At 37.3% G+C, this 25243-nt stretch overlaps 1 protein-coding gene across 1 annotated transcript in view; it reads left to right on the top strand.

Annotated features, from left to right (window-relative positions):
• Positions 1-1023: 1023 nt before the first annotated feature.
• Positions 1024-25243, top strand: part of LOC131435006 (tyrosine-protein kinase-like otk) — a 92178-nt gene continuing 67958 nt past the window's right edge. The window contains exons 1-3 of the mRNA XM_058602446.1: positions 1024-1903; positions 6869-7000; positions 7368-7529. Coding sequence (XP_058458429.1) covers positions 1849-1903; positions 6869-7000; positions 7368-7529 — 349 coding nt within the window. The 5' untranslated portion in view covers positions 1024-1848. The remainder of the gene's footprint in view (positions 1904-6868; positions 7001-7367; positions 7530-25243) is intronic.

The raw sequence follows: 25243 nt of genomic DNA, 5'->3' as shown, positions 1-25243 counted from the left end.
GAGCAATATTCGGCTAAATAAAATTAATAAACCAATCTGGACGTCGACCGAAGTTGATTGATCGTCTGAACTGTGTTTAATGCATTCGTTTCCTGATGAAAACAAACCAATCTCATTTGCATTTGTGGTTGTAAGTGAGCTGTCAGAGAGCCTAATATGAATAAATCTGCGCACTCTGCATCGGTGTGAGTAACAGAGACGTCAAATTGCTCAATAGTGCTGCAGACATTTTTTGTTGTGCAGACTTTTACAGACTTTTGAAATTCTCGCAGACTTTTGCAGACTTTTGAAGTTCTCGTAGACTTTCGTCTATATTTACAGACTTTTGAAATTTCGGCGACCTTTTTTTTTTTTTGCTCGCCAAGTCAGTTTTGCGTGTCATACTTTATAGAGAAATTTCTGCCAGCAAGACATACTTGCCGACTGCAGATTTTTTTTCAGATTTACAGACTCTGTCTGCAGATTTTTGAAATTTTTACCTGGCATCTCTGGTTTTATCTCTTTCTTTGTCCGTGTAGTTCCTACTGTAGTACTTACAAAGCATTGTTTACAGTATACATATTTGTTATGCTGATGGTGGGTTGCGCATGTAGATCTATGCAACGAACTCTCAAATGTAAACAAAGAATCATTACCGGTCTGTATGTGTGTGTGTCGGTTGATGTTTGGAAATGCAGAATAAGATCATAACCAAGTTCTCTCTTTCTCGATTGAGTGTTTGTTCCTTTGAGCTGTTTAATACAATATTGAACTTTGCACTTGCATCTTCTCAGTGATTTAATCCATTCACATCAAATTTAGCTAAACAACCAAATGAGATATGGAATTTAGAATCAACCGCAAACAAAACAAACCGATGTATTGTTAAAATCAGCCTCAACCGGAATATAATGTCAAATGACCCTAGTAGGTGATTCAGCACTGCTGCATGCATGGGGCTTGACGGGAGTTATTCGGAAATTTCTCTTTGCTTATGTTGCGATTTGAGCGATATTCCTGAAACCAGTTTCTGGTTGCCGGTCGTGGCGTTCGGTCGTGTTTTGTTCGGTTTCTTACTGGAACACGTTTTTTCAATTCGCCTGGATGTGCAGTGGGATGTAGTCTTTCCTGCATCATAATCACACCCTTCATCTAAAAGCAGACCTTAGGGAGGAATGATAGATTTACAGCCGCTCCGCTTGCAGATTGGTTTGGGCTCCGTTGATAATTTTGGCAGTAGACTAACGCTTTTTGCATAGACCAGAAAGTGTCTCGGATTAATCTGGAATTCGCTTTAATACATGATGCATAAAAATTGTTGAGGGCTGCGAAAGGATGCAAAACGTTGAATTGACTGTCACTTGAATGAAATATGTGATAGAATTGTTGCAATCTGGGTGCAATTTTTTTGCCTGCTATATTAGATTGTGCTCATGTTTTGTGTCAGTTTCAATTTAAAAAATCGAAAAATACAATACAGAAAAGAAAGCAGAGTCGTGTAAATAAACGTGAAGCTTGAAAATGAGCTGTCCCGAACAGCGAGAGTCAACAGCGTGAGTGAATAGCGTAAAAAAAAACACTTCGTGGGCTTTTTGGGCTGCACGTATTGGTGGGTTGGCTAGAATCACAAGAAAACGAAGAAACGAGATAAAATCGTAAAGTGCTGATTCGCGGAGCTGGTAGGGTAGGAAGAAAGAATGCGTGAATAAAAATTGAGTGATAAAAGGTGAAGTGCGAAGAGATAAAGTAAAATATAGCAGTAGGCGATTGCAAGATATTTAATAAGTTCGGTTTTTATCGTCTGTGCTGGAAAACGGGAAATTGAGACGAAGAAGTGGACGAAGTAAAAAAAAAGCAGTCGCGCTAAAAATGTATAATCAAATTTCATTCACGATCGTGGCTGCAGCATTGGCGGCATTCTTTTGTAAGTAGCACTTAGATTGAGGCACTCTGTTATTTCGGTCAAGAACGATCGGACTTGCATTTTATCATTTACATTATTAAATTTAATAAATTGGACTTCTCGCATGATTTCTGAATATTTGATTTTCAAACTTTAAATCATTTAATAATGATATCCACACCTTAAATTATTTAATAATTTATTTTCCAGGTACTGCCAGTTTTTTGTGTGAATAAAACACATTAACTGTAAAGCAAACGTTATAGTTATTTCATTGAAGATATTTTCTTTCGCATTCTACATATTTTTTCCATCTTTTTGCTAATTTGTTGAAGCCTGGCCAGTAGCCAGAGTAAATAATTTTCGCAAATTTTAGAGAGAATCTGCTCAAAAAATTTTAGAGAGAAAACTGCTCAAAAACTGCGTGGCCTAAAGAAGCAAACGTATGATAGTCGGATGGGACCAGGTCTGGCAAGTAAGCTTGATGGCCAAGAACTTCCCAGTGTGTTTCGAATACCCTTTGACTTGTGCGATGGTTGCATTACTGCTCAAAAACTGCGTTGCCTAACGAAGCAAACGTATGATAGTCGGATGGGACCAGGTCTGGCAAGTAAGCCTGATGGCCAAGAACTTCCCAGTGTGTTTCGAATACCCTTCGACTTGTGCGATGGTTGCATTACCATTTCCTGTCAGAATCTTTCCCGTTGCTCGTACACACTTAGAAAAGTCTCCATTTTTATAGATGCACATAAAAAGAACGTCGCGATTTACTTACATTCACAATTCAAAGCATGTGAAAATATGTCATATCATTAACTTCTCAGTTTATTTAGCTGAAGCTTACATCGATACAGACACAAAATTTATTTTTGCTTTTTTTAGTAGACGTAATCGCCCTTATTCTGAATAACGACGTATTGATTTTTCGATCGAATGTGGTTCGATCGAATCGTAGCTACCTTTGATTTTGCTAGCGTTATGGGGAATACAAATGAAATACGAGGGAAAAAACGATACGACGTTATTCAGAATAAGGGCGAATATTGTGTCATCACCGAAGATATTACGACATGCTTGAATTTACGTTAAGCGTAAAATTAATTTTATCTAAAAGTGCTTGATTGAATTGCTTCATACTGAAGTTCCATAGTCTCTGCAAGCTGTCGATAAGTTTGCGTGTAGTCTTCATCCAATAAGATGCTTTCAACTCGGTGTCATTAAACAATTTTGGATTGCCGTATAAGCCTCAGGTCTAGTAAACCAGTTGTCGTATGCTAGAATCCTGACTTGGAAGGATTCTTACACGGATACAAATCCATTGCCGGTACCATGATTAAGAAATCATGAAAATCATGAAACTTTACCTCTCATGAGACCATGCCTATTACTGATGATTTTGTGAGTAAATTTGTAATATTGTCTGTTGAAACAGAAGGTCAAGTTCCGTATTGAAATGTAGTACCCTGACTTTCCTTTGCTTTTACTCACAATGTATTCATTGAAAAATAACAATTGAACAACTGGTTCCTTTCCTCGTTAGATGCTCTGAAAAGAGTCGTTTAATTTATCCGTATTGATGTTTCTCATAGCGGTGCTAATCAAAATCCTCCAGCACTTCATGAACAAGATCATCCAACATTTTCCTCGCATTCGAAGAATAAGTAGAATTTCTACGAATATCATAACGGCGCACAATGCAAACACAAAACCAAAACATGTTGTTCATATAACAATTTGTTGTACCATGGCCGAAGCCCTGGCAATGACAATATTATGTTAGGCTCGCTGTGCCATCATGCCTTTTATTATTTTCCCGCCGAGCTGAGATTTTCACTTTCACTTCCGGAAGGAGCTAAGAAAACTCTGTAAAAATGCTTTGAAATTGCAGGCATAGATTGTTGTTTTTTTTTCTCTGATTAACAAGTTTTCGTTTTAGGGATTGTTGTTCCTTATTGATTTATTTTCAATCATATGTTTGCCATGAAAATAATAAAAACAGTCATGTACATTCTTAAGAAATCGGTTACTTATATGTGTATGTAATCATGAATATATGCTATTTATACATCGAGATGTCTGAAAAGTACTTCAATCCTCAATTAGCTTATCTATTTTGAATCTCAATCTATTAAACTGGGGCGATTTGAGCCCATTCTGAAAACCGGGAATTTTTGTCTCGAAAACCCGGGACAACCGGGAAATTGAGATCGGCAATTCACTTGCCACCCTGAGCTCGTAAGATTAATAGTTCGTAAAACTTTTCATCTAAATTAGTAAAAATCGGTCAAGCCACCTCTGAGAAAATTGAGTACATATCCTTGTCACATGATCACCCTTTGCAGCTCCGTATAGCATTTTAGCAGATATTAGCATTCGATTGAGAACAAATTGTATTCCGAGATTATCATTCCATCGAGCAACCCCGTTTCAATGCAATGTTTGCATCAAATGAGTTCAAACATTTCAGAGATTTTATCAATATTATAGATTGCAATGCATGCTTTTTCAATCCATTGAAATTCGTTCATACATTGATTTTTTTTCATTGAAATTCAGTCATTAGGCGTTCTGGTTTCTTAAACACGATTGGAAACACGGGCACATGTGTGGTTGGTGCTGTTGAATTCGGCTGTGCTTTGAAAACCCGGCGTTGGCCTTACAAGCCAGTGGTCGTATGTTCGAGCCCCGACCTGGATGAATTCTTAGTGTCAGTAGGATCGTAGTACTAGTCATGCAATGATCCTGTACGCTATGAATCGGCTGCGAAGTCTGTTGAAACAGAAAGTCCAAATTCCACAAAAGGAATGTAATTATGAAGATTTATGAAATTCAGTTTAACCGATGCTGAGAAATCAAAGTGAGTCCCGTTTATGGAGTTTTTGCCTTTCTCATATAGAAAGGTAATGCAATCACTTGAAAAACCGACTAGTGAAAATTGTCAGTCGAATGATACAAGTGTCATGTATCATTCGACTCAGTTCATCGAGCTGAGCAATGTCTGTGTGTGTGTGTGTGTGTGTGTGTGTGTGTGTGTGTGTGTGTGTGTGTGTGTGTGTGTGTGTGTGTGTGTGTGTGTGTGTGTGTGTGTGTGTGTGTGTGTGTGTGTGTGTGTGTGTGTGTGTGTGTGTGTGTGTGTGTGTGTGTGTGTGTGTGTGTGTGTGTGTGTGTGTGTGTGTGTGTGTGTCTGTGTGCGTGTATGTGTCAAATAATCTCACTAGGTTTTCTCGGAGATGGCTGAACCGATTTTGATTCAAATGAAAGGTCTCGTGGTCCCATACGGAATTCCTGAATTTCATCCGGATCCGACTTCCGGTTCCGGAATTATAGGGTAAAGTGTGTTCAATATTGTACACCGTCACTTAAACCGGCGAAACAAAAAACGTAAAAAAATTTCTAAACTGGTCTCAAAACCACACAAATCGAAAGTCATTATCAGTAGGCAATTAAACAAACCGATTCCGGCTATCCTGGTTCCCGGTATCCGGTTCCGGAAGTACCGGAAATAGTGGTCTTATATACCAAAATAGATCTCACTCACTTCTCTCAGCGATGGTTTGACCGATTTCCACAAACTTAGATTCCAATGAAAGGTCTTTCGATCTAATATGGAATTCCTGAATTTCATCCGGATCCGACTACCGGTTCCGGAGGTATAGGGTAAAGTGTGTTCAATTTTGTACACCGTCACTTAAAATATTTTCGGATACAACAAACATTTAAATCGTAATTTAGAGAGCGTACTAGAAGAGTTTGTGTGTCATGTTAGTTGGTGGCCGTACGAACCGACTTTGGTTTGTGGAAATGTGGATGACTCACGTAATCAAAGCATTTATTCTGTATGTTATACTAGTTAATGCACAAACAATCTCTTGGTTTGTTTCAAAAATCGAAGAGATAAATTTTGGATGGAATACCACAATATTATATGTACGTGAGAAAGGCATCATTACACCACTAGGTGGATTAAAACAGGTTTTTTTCAATATGATCGGAAACCGGGAACTAGTAGTCTCAAAGTAGGTTTAGATATAACCACCAACCGCCAACCAATAAGTTTTATGAACAAATACACCTGGTTTCGCCATCACTCCATCACTTGTAATGATTGTCATGAAATGGAAATTTTTCACTTATAGCGCTGTGATACCGGATTAGGATCAAAAGACTTTTAAAAGAGTTTCAAGACTTTTCATTCGCATCTTAGTAGGTGAACATCGGTTAAGGATTTTCCGAGAAAATCGAGAGTGCCTTTTCTCATAAATTTGCACACCTTGTAATTCCGGAACCGGAAGTCGGATAAATCATAATTCAATAACAAGCTATGGGACCATAAGATTTTTTGTTTGAATCTAAGTTTATGAAAATCGGTTCAGCCATCTCGGAGAAAAGCACTAGAAGTCTCCGGAGCTCCGATAAAAAGTTGATTTTCTAGACAGAAAATCAAAAGTATATATTGTGGAATTTATTATTTTTCATAATTGAAAAATTTGGATAAAACGATGGCACTCGATTTCATAATTATTTTAGCATCCCCAATTATAATTTGACAACCCATCATTCAAAGCAGCCGGTTTCGATTACAGAAATGTTATTAACAGTATGGTGTCTCGCCTAGTAGTATGAATGCATGATCAAAAAAAAAACCTTACCCAACAGTGCCAGTAGATAAATAAGGTGTTCGATAGAATTCAAGAGAATACCCGATAAAACCATGGCAAGAAATCGAATGGTTAGGTAGGTTATTTTCTCAACGGCAACAGCAACGGAAACAGCAATGACAACGATGACGAGGATGATGATGATGATGACATTTCAAGCAAAGGAACTTCCTTTCACTGTGTCAAGTGTTCTACTTTCGAAGGGGCTGGGTGTGGCAAAAAAAAGGGATGGAGAGGAACTTTTTCTTCGTTTGCTGTTTACTGTATAGGAAATTTTTGTGTGCTAGTGACTAATTTGAATTTTTTTCTCTTTCTCCCCTTTCCACAGCTTCATTCGTTCGGTCGGAGTTTCAATTTACGGTTCTGCCCAAGTATACCCAAGCGTATGAGGGCGAGTCTGTTGTGTTCAGGTGTCGAGCTTCCTTCGACGATGAGATCGACTTTTCCTGGACCCTGAATGGTAAGTTTTCAATCCGTTATGGTGGGTCTTCAGCTGGCAATGGGGACAATGGTAGACAAAGGGAATTCTAGCAGAAGTTTAAGGGAATTTTCCAATGGCGCACGCAAATTTGCATTAAGTTTCCTCAAATTTCTGATTAAGAATTCAATTTGAAGTTTTGTCCTGTCTGAGATTTTTTTTTATAAGTTGGCACAAGTGGCACACGGATAAGTTATCTTCTCTGCCATGTGCCGTTTCTCAGTCGCCTGCTGATATGGACAAAGCTCTGCTCTGGGCTATATCTTTTTCTGGGCAGTCCCCCTTTGCGGAACATTAATTTTTATTGTATATAACTTCGGCACCGATTCATGCTTCTTTCTTTCTGCAGGCAATCCCATTCGACTGGATCATCGTGTGTATTTAAATGGTTCCAATCTGCATATAAACACCGTTTCACAGCAGTTGGACAGCGGGAATTACGTGTGCTTGGCGACGGCCGAATCTTCCGGGGCCCGGGTAGCGACTCCATCGGCCAAGCTGGATGTCATTCGTAAGTCTACATTTTATGGTCGTCAACGTCGTCTTTTCCAATGCGAAAACTCTCAAGTGCGATATATTTTAAGCCTTATACTTAACAAGTCTTCGAAAATCCGATTCTGAGACCTACACTACTGAAACTTCTGAGATTTACAGATGATACAATTCCACTCATGTGTGTACACGTCTATGTTTTCGAAGAATACCCAAAATAAGATTTTAAGTGATACATAGTTTAGGCAACACCTGTGAAAGTTCTTTCGAGAATCAATCACTGGTTATGTTTATCAAACATTTAAGCCATTTTTGTACAATCCTGTCATCTGACGGATGGGTTAATTGCATGAGTTTGCAAATTTTTAACCAAATAAATCAACCTATGCGTACTAACCATTCGATAAGCGCTGGATGTTTGATTAAATCGTTTGAAGTGCAACGAATGGTTTTGTGCGGAGATTTCACATCGGGATTGATCAAAGTTTTCTTAGTCTTAAATTGTAATAACGTAGATACACACCCATTCAGGTCACAAACAGAAACAAATCCGTTATCGTTGTTATGATTTTAAAACTTTTTTAATCCGCCTTGTGGTGTAATGATGCCGTCCTCATATAATTTTTAGTTCAGTGAAACAGTTTTAAGCCTAACTCAAAAAAACTTCCGAAATTTTCTGCACCATCGATTTAACCCGCTTGTGAAAAATTCTGGCATCCGGCAGAAGCCTGGCAAGATTTCGGCAGCTGTCAGAATTTCGCAGGCTGAATTGCGTCATTCCCACGCCGCGTCCCGTCTTGCAAAACCGCTCTTCCTTCGTTATTTCCGTTCATTTTCTTCATTTGATATTCGTCAATCATGCATTTATATCCAAAAATACCAACGAGTCTTGAGAACAGGTGAATAGAGTTTAAAATACTGGACTTACTTTACTCTCCATGCAATCAGAAATATTGTTAACAATTTAAGATTAAATTTTCAACAGTGTGTACAATAACGCACTTGGAAGACGGATTCGAGGTAACCAGTCACATAACTGTCTCGTTGTTTAACTGAACTAGTACCATGGTCATAAATCGATCATTTCTTCTTGTGCTCTAAACGGGACTGAACGTTAGACTTGACTGAACCTTCTGCGTGGTGTAAAACCTGATTTAGATTGGATTCTGAAAATGTATTTAGAACCTGGATTCTGGTCAACCCCTATTCTGAACTTAATCTAAGATTCAGAATTTAGTTATAGAACTTATTTCTAAAATACAGGTTGAAAAGTTAAACTAAGACTCTGGAACTGAATGCTGATTCTAGATTCTAGAACTAGATTTTGGAACTGAATTCAGTGCCCCAGTTCAAGTTCGGAATTCGTATCCAGATTTCTGATACAGGAATCCAACAACAGAATTCTGGAACAAAATTATGATATAAATTCTAGATCTGGATTCTGGAACAAAATTTTCGAGCTTCGAACCAGAATTTGGAAACTGACATCGGAATCAGAATTTAAATCAGTTCCAGAATTTACTTCTTAAACTCAGTTTCAGAATTGAATTCCATGAATGCGGAATTCACAATACTGAACTTGCATAAAAACCAAAGCCTTGGTATTACATTCCTGTAGTGGAATTTGACCTTCTGTTTCAACAGACTTCGCAGCCGATTCAGAACCCTTCCAGGTCGGGGCTCGAACATACAACTGGTTTGTAAGACCAGTGCCCTATGCATTGAACCGCCAACCCAGGACTTGCATGCTGGAGTTGAATTCGGAACATGGGTTCTGGAACTAGATGGGAATTCAGTTCTTTAATTCAGAATCGGAATTCAAGTTCAGTATTCAAAACTAGTAACAAATTCAAAACCTGATTCTGGAATTAAATTTAGTTACATAACTCTGGAGCTAAATTCAGGAACTGAATTCAGCTGGCATCCCTCAAATATTCAATACACATTCCACGGAATATTTACTCTGAGGTTATTGTCATCCATTGTCTGATGGATGACGGTAGAAAATTAACGCCTGATTCTGTAAATAGATATAAATAAAGTAAATAAAGTGTCGTGGTCGTTGCTGAGACATCGAAGAAAGCTCCAACTCATGTTCGTTTGGGAAAAATTAAAAATTATGCAGACTGTATACTCAATCGCATTTTGTGGATTTTCTCTAGGCTTGAGGCTCTACGTCAGTGATTTCCAAACTCATCCTACCACTGCGGCAGCGAAGCGAAATGTCTTAAGCGCTACCATGTGTTGCCACGCACTGGGGGTCGATATGGACCCCTTTGGGAATGACTGCTCTACGTCAAGCCACGCCGATAATCCGAACTGATGCTGAGCGGCTGAATTAACCTGAAAACCGAAGTACGTTCAACGCATAACTGAGTAGGTTGAGGCGTTGATACTTTTGTCATGTAAAGACGAAGGAAGCTTTTCCTTATATTCTGAGAAAAAATAAAGATGAACTTGGTATGAATATATAAGCATGTTGTTGATAGATGGTTCATGCTTTTCATACAAAATTACTGCCATGGCTGAGTTTAAACTCCTGCTGCACCAAATAAATTTAAATTGAAACATACCCTTTAGTTCCGTGTGAATTCTTTTGAATACGAAATTCATAGTTTTGTGTTATTCAAAATTGTACGAATCATCCGGAAGTCGCTAGGTTCAGAACTCTGCGAGAAAATACTCATAATTGTTTTGAATTACTGTATCACCCTAACCTTTTGTGTGATTGTGAATCACCTACGAAAAGATACGATACATATTTTTGCAATAAACAGCAGTCTGAATTGAGGGGCATTGCAGGGTAAAGCGGTACAAGATTCGCGCAAGAGAATTATATAAGTACTGGTATTCTGAACAAAACAAGCTCACTCCTATACCCACCAACCAATAAAACCTGAAATTGAATAGCAACCCGAAACCTGATGCTTGAACCCCGGTCCACGGTTGTTCAAAATAGGGTTAATCAAATCAACATCCCCCGAAAACAGTTTGTAATCCTTGCGTCTCGCCAACCACCTTTGCTTTTGTTTCAGGATCTGCCGTGCGTGCACTTTTCGCTCTCATCGGTATCATATTTCAGCCATCAATCTGACGGGACTAATATGTGTACGCAAAACATAATCCCACTTCAACACATAGAGTACATGCTCTGATCTGACTAACTTGTAAATGGTGCAGTCAATGACGTTAAAATAACTTGAGAAATAACCAAGCCAACTTCTGTGTTTTTTTACTGAATTATTGAAAGTAGAGGGGTTATGTTCTGTTGTTTTAGCGGTAAAGTACTACTGGTCATACTATACAGGAAGAAATATTAAGGGATTTATTTCCCCTTTTGGAAGCAGCGCTCATTTACATGGACTTTTTGAAACCGCTTTTTCCCTTTGCCTTGATGGTTGAAGGGGTGTGTTTTGCATTTGTGCGCGGACTTGATAACGAGATGAGAAACTAGAATCTGTTTGAATTGAAACATATGCACATCGACAGCAAGTTGAAAAGTTCGACTCTATCGGGGAATACTACAGAATAAACAATTAGTTTGAAAAATCTGCAATTTGACTTTTGTATTAAAAAAGTTCTCTGTAAATTGTAAAAAGATGTCTTAATATTGTTAGAATTATTAAAACGGTTTGAAACATCAAAACGTCAAACCCATCAAATCATATAATAGTTATTTCAAACCGAGACATCACAGATTCAAACAAAATAAACTTGTTTGAAACTAGAATAAAGTTGTTCCAAAAAAAATGTAGACAACATAAGGAATAAAATTCTTTTATCATTATTAATTACGTCAATACTCAAGCCCTGAGCTCAAGTTGTAGATGGAAACGCATGGTATTTAGTTCTAATGGCATGTGATACAGGATTTAGGAACTAAATACCTTGCGTCTCCATCGGATGATGACAATTTGATGGGGACGCATGGTTTTCCGAATGATTTATTTGTTCAAAGTATGATATTGTACCCGCCCACGTTTCTTAAAAATCTGAAAAAATGCAGCGTAATGTACCCAATAATGATTTATTTTTTATGTAAAATCTAGAGTGGTACCAAAATTGCAAGTGCGATTAAATAAAATTCGAAAGTTTCGATCGTTCTTTTTTTCACATGAAATACATTTTAAAAAATTCTGAAAAAAATCAAAAAAATTTCCCGTAATTACTAAAATATTGCTGATTTTTTTTCAATTTTGTTGCTAAAGAGGTTTTTGAAAAATTTAAATAAAATGAAAATCAGAAGAACCTCCCTAACTCCACCAATATGGCAGATAAAGGGTTACAATTGTGGGAAAATCATCTCCAATATAAACCCTTTCAAACAGCTTTATCAATTTTTTTCTGTTTGGGGGCAGTTTTTATATGAAAACCTGGCTACACCCTTTTAAGTGTTTTGCAGTATCGCTCTATATGGCAGTATGCACTTTCATATAAACCACCCTGTATTTCTGGAACGGGAAACCGGATTTGGATGAGGTTCTACAATAATTTGTGGAAACATAATACTTTTCATTTAAATCTGCATTGCTCGATTTTTTCAAATCATGTATAAAAACACGCTCCTGAAACTGAAATTTTTATACTTCTCAGCCTATAATTCCGAAATCGAAAGTCTTATCTGGATGAAATCCAGTGAATCTAAGTCACAATAATGTAGAAACTGCAAATCGTATCAAATTTCAATCTTAACGTGTGACAATCGATTGAACATTCGTTATTTATGGTACTTCCAGAGCCGGTATCCAGGAACTAGCATAACCCAAAATGATTCGAATGGCCATAAATTAATACGCCAAACAATTTACATCTTCTATATCGGTATGAATTTCAAAAACTCATCATCCTGTAATTCCAGAATCGAATAAAATTCACCAATTTTGTATGGGACCTTAAGTCCTTTAATATGAATTTTTGTTTTTTAAGCTCGATTTGGCCTTTTTGAGAAAATGATTGAGCTTTGAGAAACGATTCGATACTGGAACCGGAATTCCAAAATCGGTGTAGCCGAAATCAATTAAATCCACCCCAGGAACTGAGTAGTTTACATTTGATTCAAACTGTTTGAAAATCAGTGTAGACATCTTTGAGAAATTGTAGTGCGAATTAAAATTTGGGAGTACATTCCGAATCCAAAAACGAATACTGCTTAAACTGAAATAAATTTCGTTTCACATATCATCCTGTGGTTCCGCAATCAGAAGTCGGATCCAAACGTAATTCAGGAACCTTGCTTGGGAGTATATTACTATCGTATGAATCTGAGTTTGTAGAAAACGGTTTAGCCATCTCCGAGAAAATTGAGTGAAATTATTTGTCACACACGCATTTGCTGATCTCGACGAATTGAGTCGTATGGTATATGGAAGTTATGTTCTTCCAGCATTTAATGCTGTAAGTAGTTTAAATCAATATGATTATGGAATTACTTTCAACTCGAAAATGTTGCCATCGTCTGGTTTACATATGCCATATGCGAACGATTATGTTGCCAAAAATGAACCGTGCTAAAATCGGTCCGAGGCAAATTGTCATGAAAAAAGATGCTGTACACAGTCTTTTGGGTACTTAGAATCAAATGTATGTAACAGTATAAAAAATCGGGTTTTATGTTGCTCCGAAGCATTTCTTTGCGAGGCAGCGCTCATAACTTCTACTGCTGGAATAGGGAAAAATGTCGATATCTCCGTTGAAAATGGACGGATTTTAACAATCTATGGCTTGTTGGACAGCTATTACCGTGTGGAATCTAAGTATAGTAACATATTCTGTTTTCGAGGTCAAGTGTGACAGATACTGTCAAAAACTAAAAATTCTGATATAAAACTTCGTATAACTCAAAAAGTAAACATCCGATCTCAAAACCATTCAATAGCGTTCTGGGTGACGGGGAGACCTTTCATTTGCGACTAGTTTGATCAAAATCGGTCCAGCCATCTCTGAGATCTCGACCTCTTAGTTGACAACAGACACACACACACATACAGACACACACGGACATTTGTTCAGTTCGTCGAGCTGAATCGATTGGTATATGACATTCGGCCCTCCGGGCCTCCGACATTTTTTCTAAAGTTTGAGCGAATTCTATACCTATTTTTTATATATATAAAAAAGGTAAAACGAGAAACAAAATTTGCGTTACAATTTTCGTTGATTCTAAATAGGTTGATCAAGCGAAGAAATAGAAAATAAAAACACAGTTTTGATCCTGTCAGTGCTCTTGTGTTAACATCCGTTACTACCGGAGCCGGAAATCTCAAACTCAATTGTTATTGATAGGACCATAAGAATTTCCATTTGAGTCTAAGTTTGCGAAAATCGGAGATGGTCGATCCCTGAGAAATAGATATGAGTTTTGGAGGTGGGTATTTTCGAAACTGGTATAGCGAAACTGGTAGACACAGACACACTTTCCAGCTATTTTATATTAACTTTCCTTACCTTTTTTCCGCCCTTTTAAAAAGTTAGTCACATTGGTCTTTATTCGTGAAAAAAATGGTTTGCCATATTGAAGTTGTGAGTGAAGTTACATTTTAATCGAAGTATGTGAAATTTGATAAGCTTCTAAACATTTCTGAAATTACTGCCTATTTTTCCTTTTTAGAGAGGCAATAATTAGATGTATAATTTTATTTATTCTCGATGAACATTACTGATAGTCTTTCAAGTAACAGTTTCTCCTTGTTTAAACTCTCTTACGTATTCCTAATATGATTTTTTCAGTTGTCATCATATTATGTGAAAAGTTAGAGTGAAACACTGCTCATGATACCGGAATTGGGGGCAGTCAGCTCAACCTTGTGGGTTATGGATAACTAGCAGTCCACTTTGACCTGCTCTGAACTTCAAGCTCGCTTGCAGATATCGCTTCGTTCATTATGTTAGATGCTTTAATTGTTTTGGGGAAGTTAATATCCCAAGTTTATTATTGTCATTCTGTATAGAAAGGGTGCATAATAAGTCATGAAGAAACAACATTTGAGCGGGGCTCCAATATAAAACAGATTCAATCTAGAAAGATCTTTTGTTCCTAAACATTTTAAATGTAGAATGTAGCTCCCGATTCATCAAATCCAATAGAATTTTCAATTCCATCAATAACGAAGTCATGAAGAAACATAATCTAAATACATTTTAATCTTGAATATGGTCGGCATATGGCGTCAAGTTCAAAGAGTGCACCGAGTTTGTAAGCATAATTATTTATGATTTACTCTCTCGTAGTTGCACACGAACTGAAACCTGAACTACATAGTCCGGAAAGCATAATAAACAACTAATGTTATATATGGACCAGTCCCGATGAAAACCGAGTTCATCATTCATCAGCCAGCGTCGCCGCCACAAACGTTTATATCATAACGGATGGTTTCATTTCCCACTAATATCCTTCTTCTCGTTTTACACCGGAGAACTGATCTAATGTTTATCTTCTACCGCAAGGGAAAAAAATGTATACTCCGTGTTAACCCTGCTAATCACTGTCAAAAGGAATTCATGTCATTTTTTGTTTTTATCCTAGGGTGTATCATATTTCATAATCGTTCGCTTTGAGGAGATGGAGTCTCAGATACTTCAAAGGGACAGTCGGGTCACACCTTATACTTGTCTTTCGAACTAGTATCATAGAGACGATGTTCGTTGTGTATTCCGAATCCCTTGGCTTGCTACGATACGATTGTGATAACAGTAATTCTAGAATCCGTAGTGTTGCATTCGACTTGGAACGAATCAATTCTATGCTTATTGGTTTAGTATTAGTTTGTTCATATTATTAGAAATAATATTGACCCTTTCAATACTTGCCCTAAGCTCAGTGCCAAGATGTTGAACATAATAACCATCCTAACCATCCGCTTCTTCAATAAAGGGAAATAACAAGAGCTCATGCCCTTTAGACCGGACTCGAAAAAGCAATATTTGTCGGAGTACTGAATTGTAAACTATTGTTAAGTTTCCAGAGTTCTTTATTTTCTTCCTGTTTTCCAGATTGGTTATTTAGATGAATTATATAACAACCATTTTGCGCACTGTTTTTCGTTGTAGTGGCTGCAGATGATGGCAGTGATATTTAACGCATCCTGTATCTGAATGGAATGCAGTCAGTGGTGCTATGAACACGGGAAGCTATAGGGGCTCGGGTTAGTTGTAGGTTGCTCCAATCGCTTCATTTTCCGATGCTATTCGCACGAACGTTCTGTCATCTACTGGAGCAGTCTACGACTAATATGGGACATAGAGGACTATACACCTATTCCCAGACAAGACGATGCTCGCAGCTAGGTAGATGGGACATACATAGACATAAATTGTCATCATCGTCATTTTCGTAGTTTTCAAAAGACATGGTGTGATCAGGCACAGGGTGGAGCAGATATGAATAATATGTTGACGTTCCACTAAAGCTTTATACGTTTGAAAAAAAAATTATCCGTGTATGATAAGTACAAGCAATAAGTTTTAAAGGAAGGGAGGGTACGATAATAATTGCATTTGCTTTGTCTTCAACCCAGAATGACTCGATGCGTATGATACCGTATTCGCTAAATGGCTTTTAGGTTTGATCAACCATAATTTTAAGTGAGTATTTTATAGTATAATATTAATAATGTGATAAATTTTTGCTAACAAAACTAATAATTTTTTGTTCGGATATGTGTTTTATATATGAACATATTTATTTATATATATATATATATATATATATATATATATATATATATATATATATATATATATATATATATATATATATATATATATATATATATATATATATATATTTCTTAACATACATATATTTTAAAACGAGTTGGTCTTTATTTGAATTGCTATCACATCACTTGACATCGGATGGACGAATTTACGAGATTCTTTTTTATATAATCCCTCTTCAATTCCACCAGGTTCAAGGGTACAAAAACTAAGGACAATCCACAGGAATGAAGACTGACTAAATGTAAATTGGTGCGCACAACAATACCTGTAATTCGTGATTTAATAAGTTTAAAAAATTGTTTAATAATGGCTTCACAGCGCTTTATATAAAACTTCAAAGTTACAGCTTTAGATAGTTACGTTTGTCCAGCTATAACAAACTTCCTCTTGATGAAGCTCATCTTCGCCCACACAGTGGAAAGGGGCACGTAATCGGCGCATTTTTCCATTTTACCTTTATTTTCTGGATGTTCTTGGCTGCCCCGTCGCTTCGTCGAAGTCGCTGCTTTGAAATTGCCTTGTATTTTTCTATTGGAGCATTCACTAGCTTGGAGACAGAATCGATCTTGAGCATACCAACCAACTTCAAGGAGTGGCTACTGGTCAAAACGGCCCAAAAATTGACTTTGCTGCTATGCTTGCGGATATAATCGCTTTTTCAGGTAGTTTTCGATGTATACTTTGAATGTCATCGTCGAGAATGTGACGAATGGCTCCATTTTCTGGCCACAGCTGCAAATCGCTTGCCAAATCGTGATCTTCTTCCTAAACTTCGATCTTCCCGGCCCACTCCCACGTCCAGTCGCGATGTAGAACTTTTAACCGGGAAGCTATTTAAAAACGAGTGTCAAAACACTGCCGTACAAGACCCTTGCACACTTTTTTTTCACGAAATTCTGCCTCATGTACCGGTTCGGATGTTCACTGGCGATTTTTGCCTCAGATTTCTGATGCTGCAGAGCCAATATTCGAGGCGTTTTCCGACTAGAAAGCCGTCCGTGACAATGAAGTAGTGGTCGTACAGCTAATTCTGCGACGTGAAGCCGGATCACTGAGTTTGTACGAAGCGGTGATGTTCTGATTGAAGAAGCCGAAGCCTGTGGACCTCTTGATGTTTGATCCGTCAGTGTAAAACACCTTTTCACAGTTGACTGTTCTAAATTTATTATAAAAGATATTAGGGGCCACTCGAGGGCGTACGTGATCCGGAATTCCACGAATCTCTTCTCTCATGGATGTGTCGAAAAACACAGTAGAATCAGAAGTCCAAGAAATGAGAACAGTTGGAAACAAACGAAGAAGGATTAATTTTCAAGATATCGCATCGGATAAGCAATCGATAAGATAGATCCCGGAATCGATGTTTTCAATGGTAAGACGCCCGCGAGCACTTCGAGACTCATCGTATGAGTCGACTGCATGCAACCTAAGTCAATACGCTAACAACGATACTGAATTCTTTCCAGTTTAATGAAATGGGTGTTCGCGGCGGATCGGAAGCAGAAGCATCTATATTCCATTACGGACAATAACGTTGTTTAGTACAGCTTGGTCAGATCTCCTGGGTGGGCACCCCACCAAGTTCCGTTTATTGTGCGATGAAAATTGATTCTCTGCTGCATTTTTCTTTCAGATACCTAATGTGACATCCCCAGGTGCCTTTAGAGTCGAACTAGACCCCGAGATATTCAAATGTGAAGACCTGAGCTATGGTTTCACCCCCTAGTTGAAGCTGTAATTGTGCTGGTTCTCGTTTCCTTGAAAATACAACTAGCTTAGTTTCCTCCGTAGAGAACTCGACACCCATTTGAAGAGCCCATGTGGACAAGTTGTCGAGGGTATCTTGCAATGGTCCTTGGAGATCGGTCGCTTTGGCGACGCGCATGATCGTCTGTTCCGGAACAGAGTCAGGACATACTTTTTTTAGCGAAATCGAATATCCAGCGGTTAGAATATTCCTCGCTTTCGTTAGTGGTGGTTTTGTTGCGCATTCGTCGGGCTGTGTTCCAAAGAGTGCTCATTGATGTTTCTCTCGAAAATCCGTCTACACATTTTACTCCATAATTTCGGAACCGGAAGTCGGATCCAAATAATATTCAGGAATTTTGTATGGGACCACAAGACCTTTCATTTGAATCTAAGTTTGTAAAAATCGGTTCAGCCATCTCCGAGAAAAGTTAGCACATACACACAGACATTTTGCGTACTCGACGAACTGAGTCGAATGGTATATGACACTCGGCCTTCCGGGAGTCGGTTCACAGTGATTGCATAACCTTTCTATATGAGAAAGGCAAAACCAATTACGGCTCGGAAAAATAAAATTTCGAAATTTTAAGAATACTTAGTTGTGATCAATTTAATTGCGAAAACTTAAGCGTTTTTAGTTTTTCGAAAATCAGTCTAGTTTTTGAATAATTGATCAAAAACATGACGCGCGTATTCCGCTACATTTCACCTTGAAGCGGCGAAGTAAAAACCGTAAAAAAGCCTAAAGTGTCCTCATAACTACTACATTTGGTAGTCATTGTCAGTAGACGGCCAAACAAACTAATTTCGGCTCTCCTGGTACCCGGTTTTCGATTAACGATCGGAGATTGTAGTCATATACTTTTAAACTGACCTCACTTACTTTTCTCGAAGCGACTTTGATTAAACCGGCTCCCCTACTCTGGTTTCGGAAGTACCTTAAATAATGTAATTCATTTCACACACATGTAACATAAGGGGCCCTGGCCCTCCCGAAATCAAAAATGGAAAACAAAAAAAAAGTTTACTGAATGTTACAGGGCTGTTGATCCAGCAGATTACACCGTAAGATTGTGGTTTTAAGAGGTTCATTATGGTCAAAACTCCACTACCACTGACAGTGTCAAAACTACATGAAATGAAGGTTGAAACCAAAACGACAATGATAACATTATACATAAAATTGTACTGGATGATCGGAAAGATTGTACAAATGAAAAAGATATCCCGTATCTATTTAAAACTAAAAAGACGGACGTAAGCCCACTTCGAATACATGTTTGGCTGGATTCATTGTTATACACCAGAGAAAAAAATGATTATCCGACAATGGACTGAAATCGGCACGACTGCTTCCTAGCGACATAAGTGATTTAAAGGAGGCTCAATGAGTCGGAAAGATCCGCCTTGTTCACCTGATTTGGCTTCCTAGAACTATAATTTGTTCCTAAACCTGAAATCATCTCTGAGTTTCGTTTTGAAATTTTAAACCGCTTCAACCAAAACATGTTTGTATGGTCAGCAACTAATATAAACTACAAATTCGAAAATGTTTCCCATTCTCCACGAATCGATCATCTTGCAAAATCTATCGCATCATTATGAAGTCTTGTAATGTAATAAAATGTGTACAGAAAAAAATTATGAATTTTACAGGTGACATAATTCTACAAACGATACAATTCATATTATTAGTTATCAAGCATATTTGGGTTTCGGTGGTTCAGTCGATTAACTGACGTGCTTTGTGATCTGATACTTCTTAGTTCAAGTCACGCTGTTGCTATCGTTTTTTTTGTTTTTTATTTCATTCGATTTCAAGTCATGTAATCGCCCTTATTCTGAATAACGACGTATTGATTTTTCGATCGAATGTGGTTCGATCGAATCATAGCTACCTTTGATTTTGCTAGCGTTATGGGGCATACAAATGAAATACGAGGGAAAAAACGATACGACGTTATTCAGAATAAGGGCGAATATTCAATATTCAATCGTAACATTTTACATGTTCTTGAATACAAATTTGTGTGAAATACGACACTCCATTTATGTGCATTTTCTAGAATGTAAAATCACGTGATTTATTCGTGATGTGTAATATAGTTACCTGATCTCGGGCACAGTCACCAATTTTATTTAAATGCTCAATAATAACACTTCCAAATGGAAAAGTACTGTCTGTTAAAAACGTGAGTATCATTTTCGATCGCGAGTTCATAAACGTATATAACAATTTGAGATTTTGAACACTCAAAATTCTGTATTTCTGGAGCCAGAAGCCGGATTCGGATGTGGAATCGTTAATTCTAATGACAATTTGAAACTTTCCACATACATCACTCTGTATTTCCGGACTTAGAAGTTGGATGTCGATTAAATAAAATATCGTATGGAATAATAAAACCTTTCATTTGAATATAAGTTCGTGAAATAGGCTAATCAATATCTGAGAAATCAATGTAATGTTCCATTTCAATGTTTTTGACCGCTTTTCCCTGTGCTTCGGTGAAGTCAACTTGCCCCTTCCGAAATAAAATCCTGGGTACGGGTCTGGAGACACTTGAAAGGCATCATTACACCACTAGGTGGATTAAAACGGGGTTTTACCTTTCTTTTCGATATAATTACTTCGGGTAGAACATTTCTTTCCGATTTAAAATATTATCATTACAACAAAAAATGCAGCCTCACGTTCCCCAATGGCAGAGCCAATAATGCTTTATGAGCCACAAACCGTGAGTGGAAAATGCATAATGCACTTTTTCACAATTTCAGTCTTCTTTTGAACGAAAAAACCATTGCTGGCAGCCGATCAGATGAGCTCTAGATCGCAGTGCTCGAACAGGAGAGAATGGCTCTGCCCCTGTTCAACGATGGAATGTCGTAAACAAAAGCCTCGGCTAAATGGCATCTCTCCGGCTTGCTAATAAATAATAAGTCGGATTTACGTGAATGCTCGCGCACTCATTATTTATCGCTCCGGAAAAGGGGCGTTATACTGCGGTAAGAGGATGCTTTGGATGTCGGAGACTGCACAAAACAACAAAAAAATGTGCTCACCAACAGGGACGCCTTTCAATGGCTCGGCACGACGCTTCTGCTGGTCCAGGTAAGCAAATACCATGCACCGAAGGTGTTCCTGCTTGTCTGTAGGCTATTTGTTGAAAAGTTTTCATTTATTAGCATATATATGCATTCTCTGAATTTGAATATGCATTATTACCAGAGAGGGGTTGTAATGCATATGAGACTAATTCCAATTTCACATATTTGTTAAGTTTTATGAAGCACACATTTAAAGTCGAGGTTCAAGAAACATTGACAATGGATATTTGTATATGTTGGACTTTTATGAACCTCTTCACATCCAACGTAACTTCCTATGTATTTCGTGTTGAAACGGAAAAGTGAAATGATCTTATCCCGTTGTTTTAGTTATAAAACGAAATCCATTTTTTCAAAGTGATTTGTTGTATGAAACAAAAAGATTCTTTATGAGTTTAATATAAATTGCATTGGAAGCTTACCTCATATACGCCGAACGTTCCAAACTAATGCAGTGAGTTTCCATACAACTACCAATATCCCCTGCCAACGGTAGAACGACAACAGTCTACCACGGTCCGAAACGCCGCAAGTTTAATACAGTTTTGCTCGAAGTTCGTGTCATAAATTTTCCTTTTATTGTCGCTTTAATTCGGCATTAACGCGCCGTGAAAGTCCCCACAGAAAATGTACGGCATTTGTGCGTGTCCTTGTCGCATAGGGCTAAGCCTGCTATGATGACTGTTTGACTGTAGGGAACTAGAATCTACGTACTACGTTCAAATGGGGGTGAATCTCAACCTGAAAAAAAACCCTTCGTTGTCCGATCGCTCCCAAACAGGGAAAACTCATAAATTTATCAATTTTATCACACTCCTTGCGTTCTTATGTTTCTCATTTAATGCATTCGCATGGGGCGTCGAATTTGATGAAATGAGTGATTCGCCGAAGCCCTAGATCAGTTGGCTACTGTTGATAATTCATGTTAAGAGATCGAGTTGTTGTATGAATATTTAGTATCATGAAAAGCTTCAATTCAAACGAATATTGCAGTTCAGACATCATTAAACGGAATTTTCGAACTTCAAACAATTTTTTTCCTGTTTGTTTCTGTGAAAAACGATGTAAAGTCAATATATAAATATGATCTTCACGTTATACACGCCCCTTCTCTCGTTTCTAAATGCAGACTGAGGTAGTTCAAGCGCTATTAATGTACTGTAAATAATGGACGAACATCTTTAACTTGGTTTACATGATCGTTTGGGACGGCGAGAGTTAAAGGAACCGTTTGTTTATCGGTTGAGAGTAAATAAATTAGGTGAATCGAAGAACGCGCTATATCGTATTATACATTTTCGCTGGGCTGCTATCGATACCTCTCGGGAAGTTGGGAATGATCGCGGAAGGCTTGAGAAAGACATAACATTTTGAAAACGAATAAAAATGACGATCGAATGGTACTGATAACGTTGAGGTTTAATGATTATTTTGTGCACCGTTCGAACTACACTTAATTATGTTGTAACCAATTTTTGCATATTGAGTTTTTATTATCCTCACCGCTAACCGATCTAGCTTGAAAAATTACTACTCATCTACTCATATATATATATATATATATATATATATATATATATATATATATATATATATATATATATATATATATATATATATATATATATATATATATATATATATATATATATATATATATATATTTATAGCGTTAAATTGTGCAAATATTATACTTTGTATACTCCAGAAACAGATTCAATTTATGATGTCTTATCAAAAGTCTCATTCGTATTCGAATGTCCGAAACAGTCGAAAGTCGCTTAACAATTACCTCGACATAGTAGGATACTCTCGTGGAGTGTTTCGCTCGTCAGGACAAAACACTGGCATCGAGCGAGTGGAATCAGTGAAAAACGTGATTAATCCACCTAGCAGTGAGATGATACTTTTTTTATCAATCCGCATGTGTTTTTTGCATAGATATTCTTAGGTGTTTTAGTTCTCATGACATTATTTTAATTATCGTCGTTTTAAACGGTAAATTGATATTTTAATCACTCATTACCCTATAATGTCGAACTGCAAATCGTATCGAATTTCAATCTTAACGTGTGACAATCGATTGAACATTCCATAAGATGTTTAAGTAAGTTCCACTTTAAAGTTTTTCGTCATTATTTATGGTACTTCCAGAGCCGGTATTCAGAAACTAGCATAACCCAAAATGATTCGAATGGCCATAAATTAAAACGCCAAACAATTTACATCTTCTATATTCGTAGAAATTTTAAAAACTCATCATCTGTAATTCCAGAATCGGAAAAAAATCACCGATTTTGTATGAGACATTAAGTCCTTTAATTCGAATTTTTGTTTTTGAAGTTCGATTTGGCCTTTTTGAGAAAATGATTGAGCTTTGAGAAACGATTCGATACTGGAACCGGAATTCCAAAATCGGTTTAGCCGAAATCAGTTAAATTCACCTGATGAGTATGTAGACATCTTTGAGAAATTGTAGTGCAAATTAAAATTTGGGGATACATTCTAAATCCAAAAACGAATACCGCTTAGACTGAAATAAATTTATTTGGTAATCGACTATCTAAATCTGAAAACCCGATAAACCTGATTAATTTATGGGAAATGGACATTTTTATACTAATCACCCTGTATCTCCTAAACCAGAAGTCGGATCTGACTAATCTGAGTAAGATGTTTTATAGGATTTTAAGACCTCTCATTTGAATCATAGATGATTCTTAGATTTCATTTGAATCTTAGATCGGTTCTACGAGAAAAATGAGTTTCATTATTTTAATTTCTATTCACATATCATCCTGTGGTTCCGTAATCAGAAGTCGGATCCAAACGTAATTCAGGAACCTTGTTTGGGAGTATACTACTTTTTATATGAATCGGATTGTGTAGGTTACGGTTTAGCCATCTCCGAGAAAATTGAGTGAAATTATTTGTCACACACGCATTTGCTGATCTTGACGAACTGAGTCGTATGGTATATGGAAGTTATGTTCTTCCAGCATTTATTGCTGTAAGTAGTTTAAATCAATATAATTATGGAATTACTTTCAACTTGAAAATGCTGTTATAGTCTGGTTTACATGTTATATTCGAACGATTATGTTGCCAAAAACGAACCGTGCTAAAATCGGTCCGAGGCAAATTGTCATGAAAAAGGATGCTGTACACAGTCTTTTTGGTACTTAGAAACAATTGTATGTAACAATATAAAAAAACGTTTTTCACGTTGCTCTCAAGCATTGCTTTGTCACACAATGCACAAAACTCCTACTGTTGGAATAGGGGGAAAAGTCGCTTATACAAAAATGACGATTTCTCCGTTGAAAATGGACGGATTTTGACAATCTATGGCTTGTTGGATAGCTATTACCGTGCGGAGTCTAAGAATAGAAACATACTCTGTTTTCAAAGTCAAATGTGACAGATACTGTCAAAAAACTAAAAACTTTGACATAAAACTTCGTATAACTCAAAAAGTAAACATCCGATCTCAAAACCATTCAATAGCGTTTGATCAAAATCGGTCCAACCATCTCTGAGATCTCGACCTCTTAGTTGACAACACACATACAGCCACACACACACATACACACACATACACGGACATTTGCTCAGTTCGTCGAGCTGAATCGATTGGTAAATGACATGACAATTCCTGAATTTCATCTGGATCCGACTTCCGGTTCCGGAGTGATAGGGTAAAGTGTGTTCAATATTGTACACCGTCACTTAAACCGGTGAAACAAAAAACGTAAAAAATTTCTAAACTGGTCTCAAAATTACACAAATCGATAGCCATTATCAGTAGGCAACTAAACAAACCGATTCCGGTTATCTTAGTTCCCGGTATCCGGTTCCGGAAGTACCGGATATAATGGTCATATATTCCAAAATGGATCTCACTCACTTTTCTCAGCGATGGTTTGACCGATTTCCACAAACTTGGATTCAAATGAAAGGTCTTACGGTCGATCGTTAGTCCTGAGCTGATACGGTGGCCTTTATTACCGTTTTTGCATGCACTTACTCTTACATTTCACTCATACGTCATCTCACCCATCAGGTCTCAAACGAAACATCCTCACAATATAAACTGGATGAACATCGTTTATCAACTATCAGTGGTTTGCTCATTGATTCAGTCATTATTATTTT

This window comes from Malaya genurostris, chromosome 3 (assembly GCF_030247185.1).
Source record: "Malaya genurostris strain Urasoe2022 chromosome 3, Malgen_1.1, whole genome shotgun sequence".
Taxonomy (NCBI): domain Eukaryota; kingdom Metazoa; phylum Arthropoda; class Insecta; order Diptera; family Culicidae; genus Malaya; species Malaya genurostris.
This window is presented reverse-complemented; position numbering and strand designations above follow the sequence as displayed.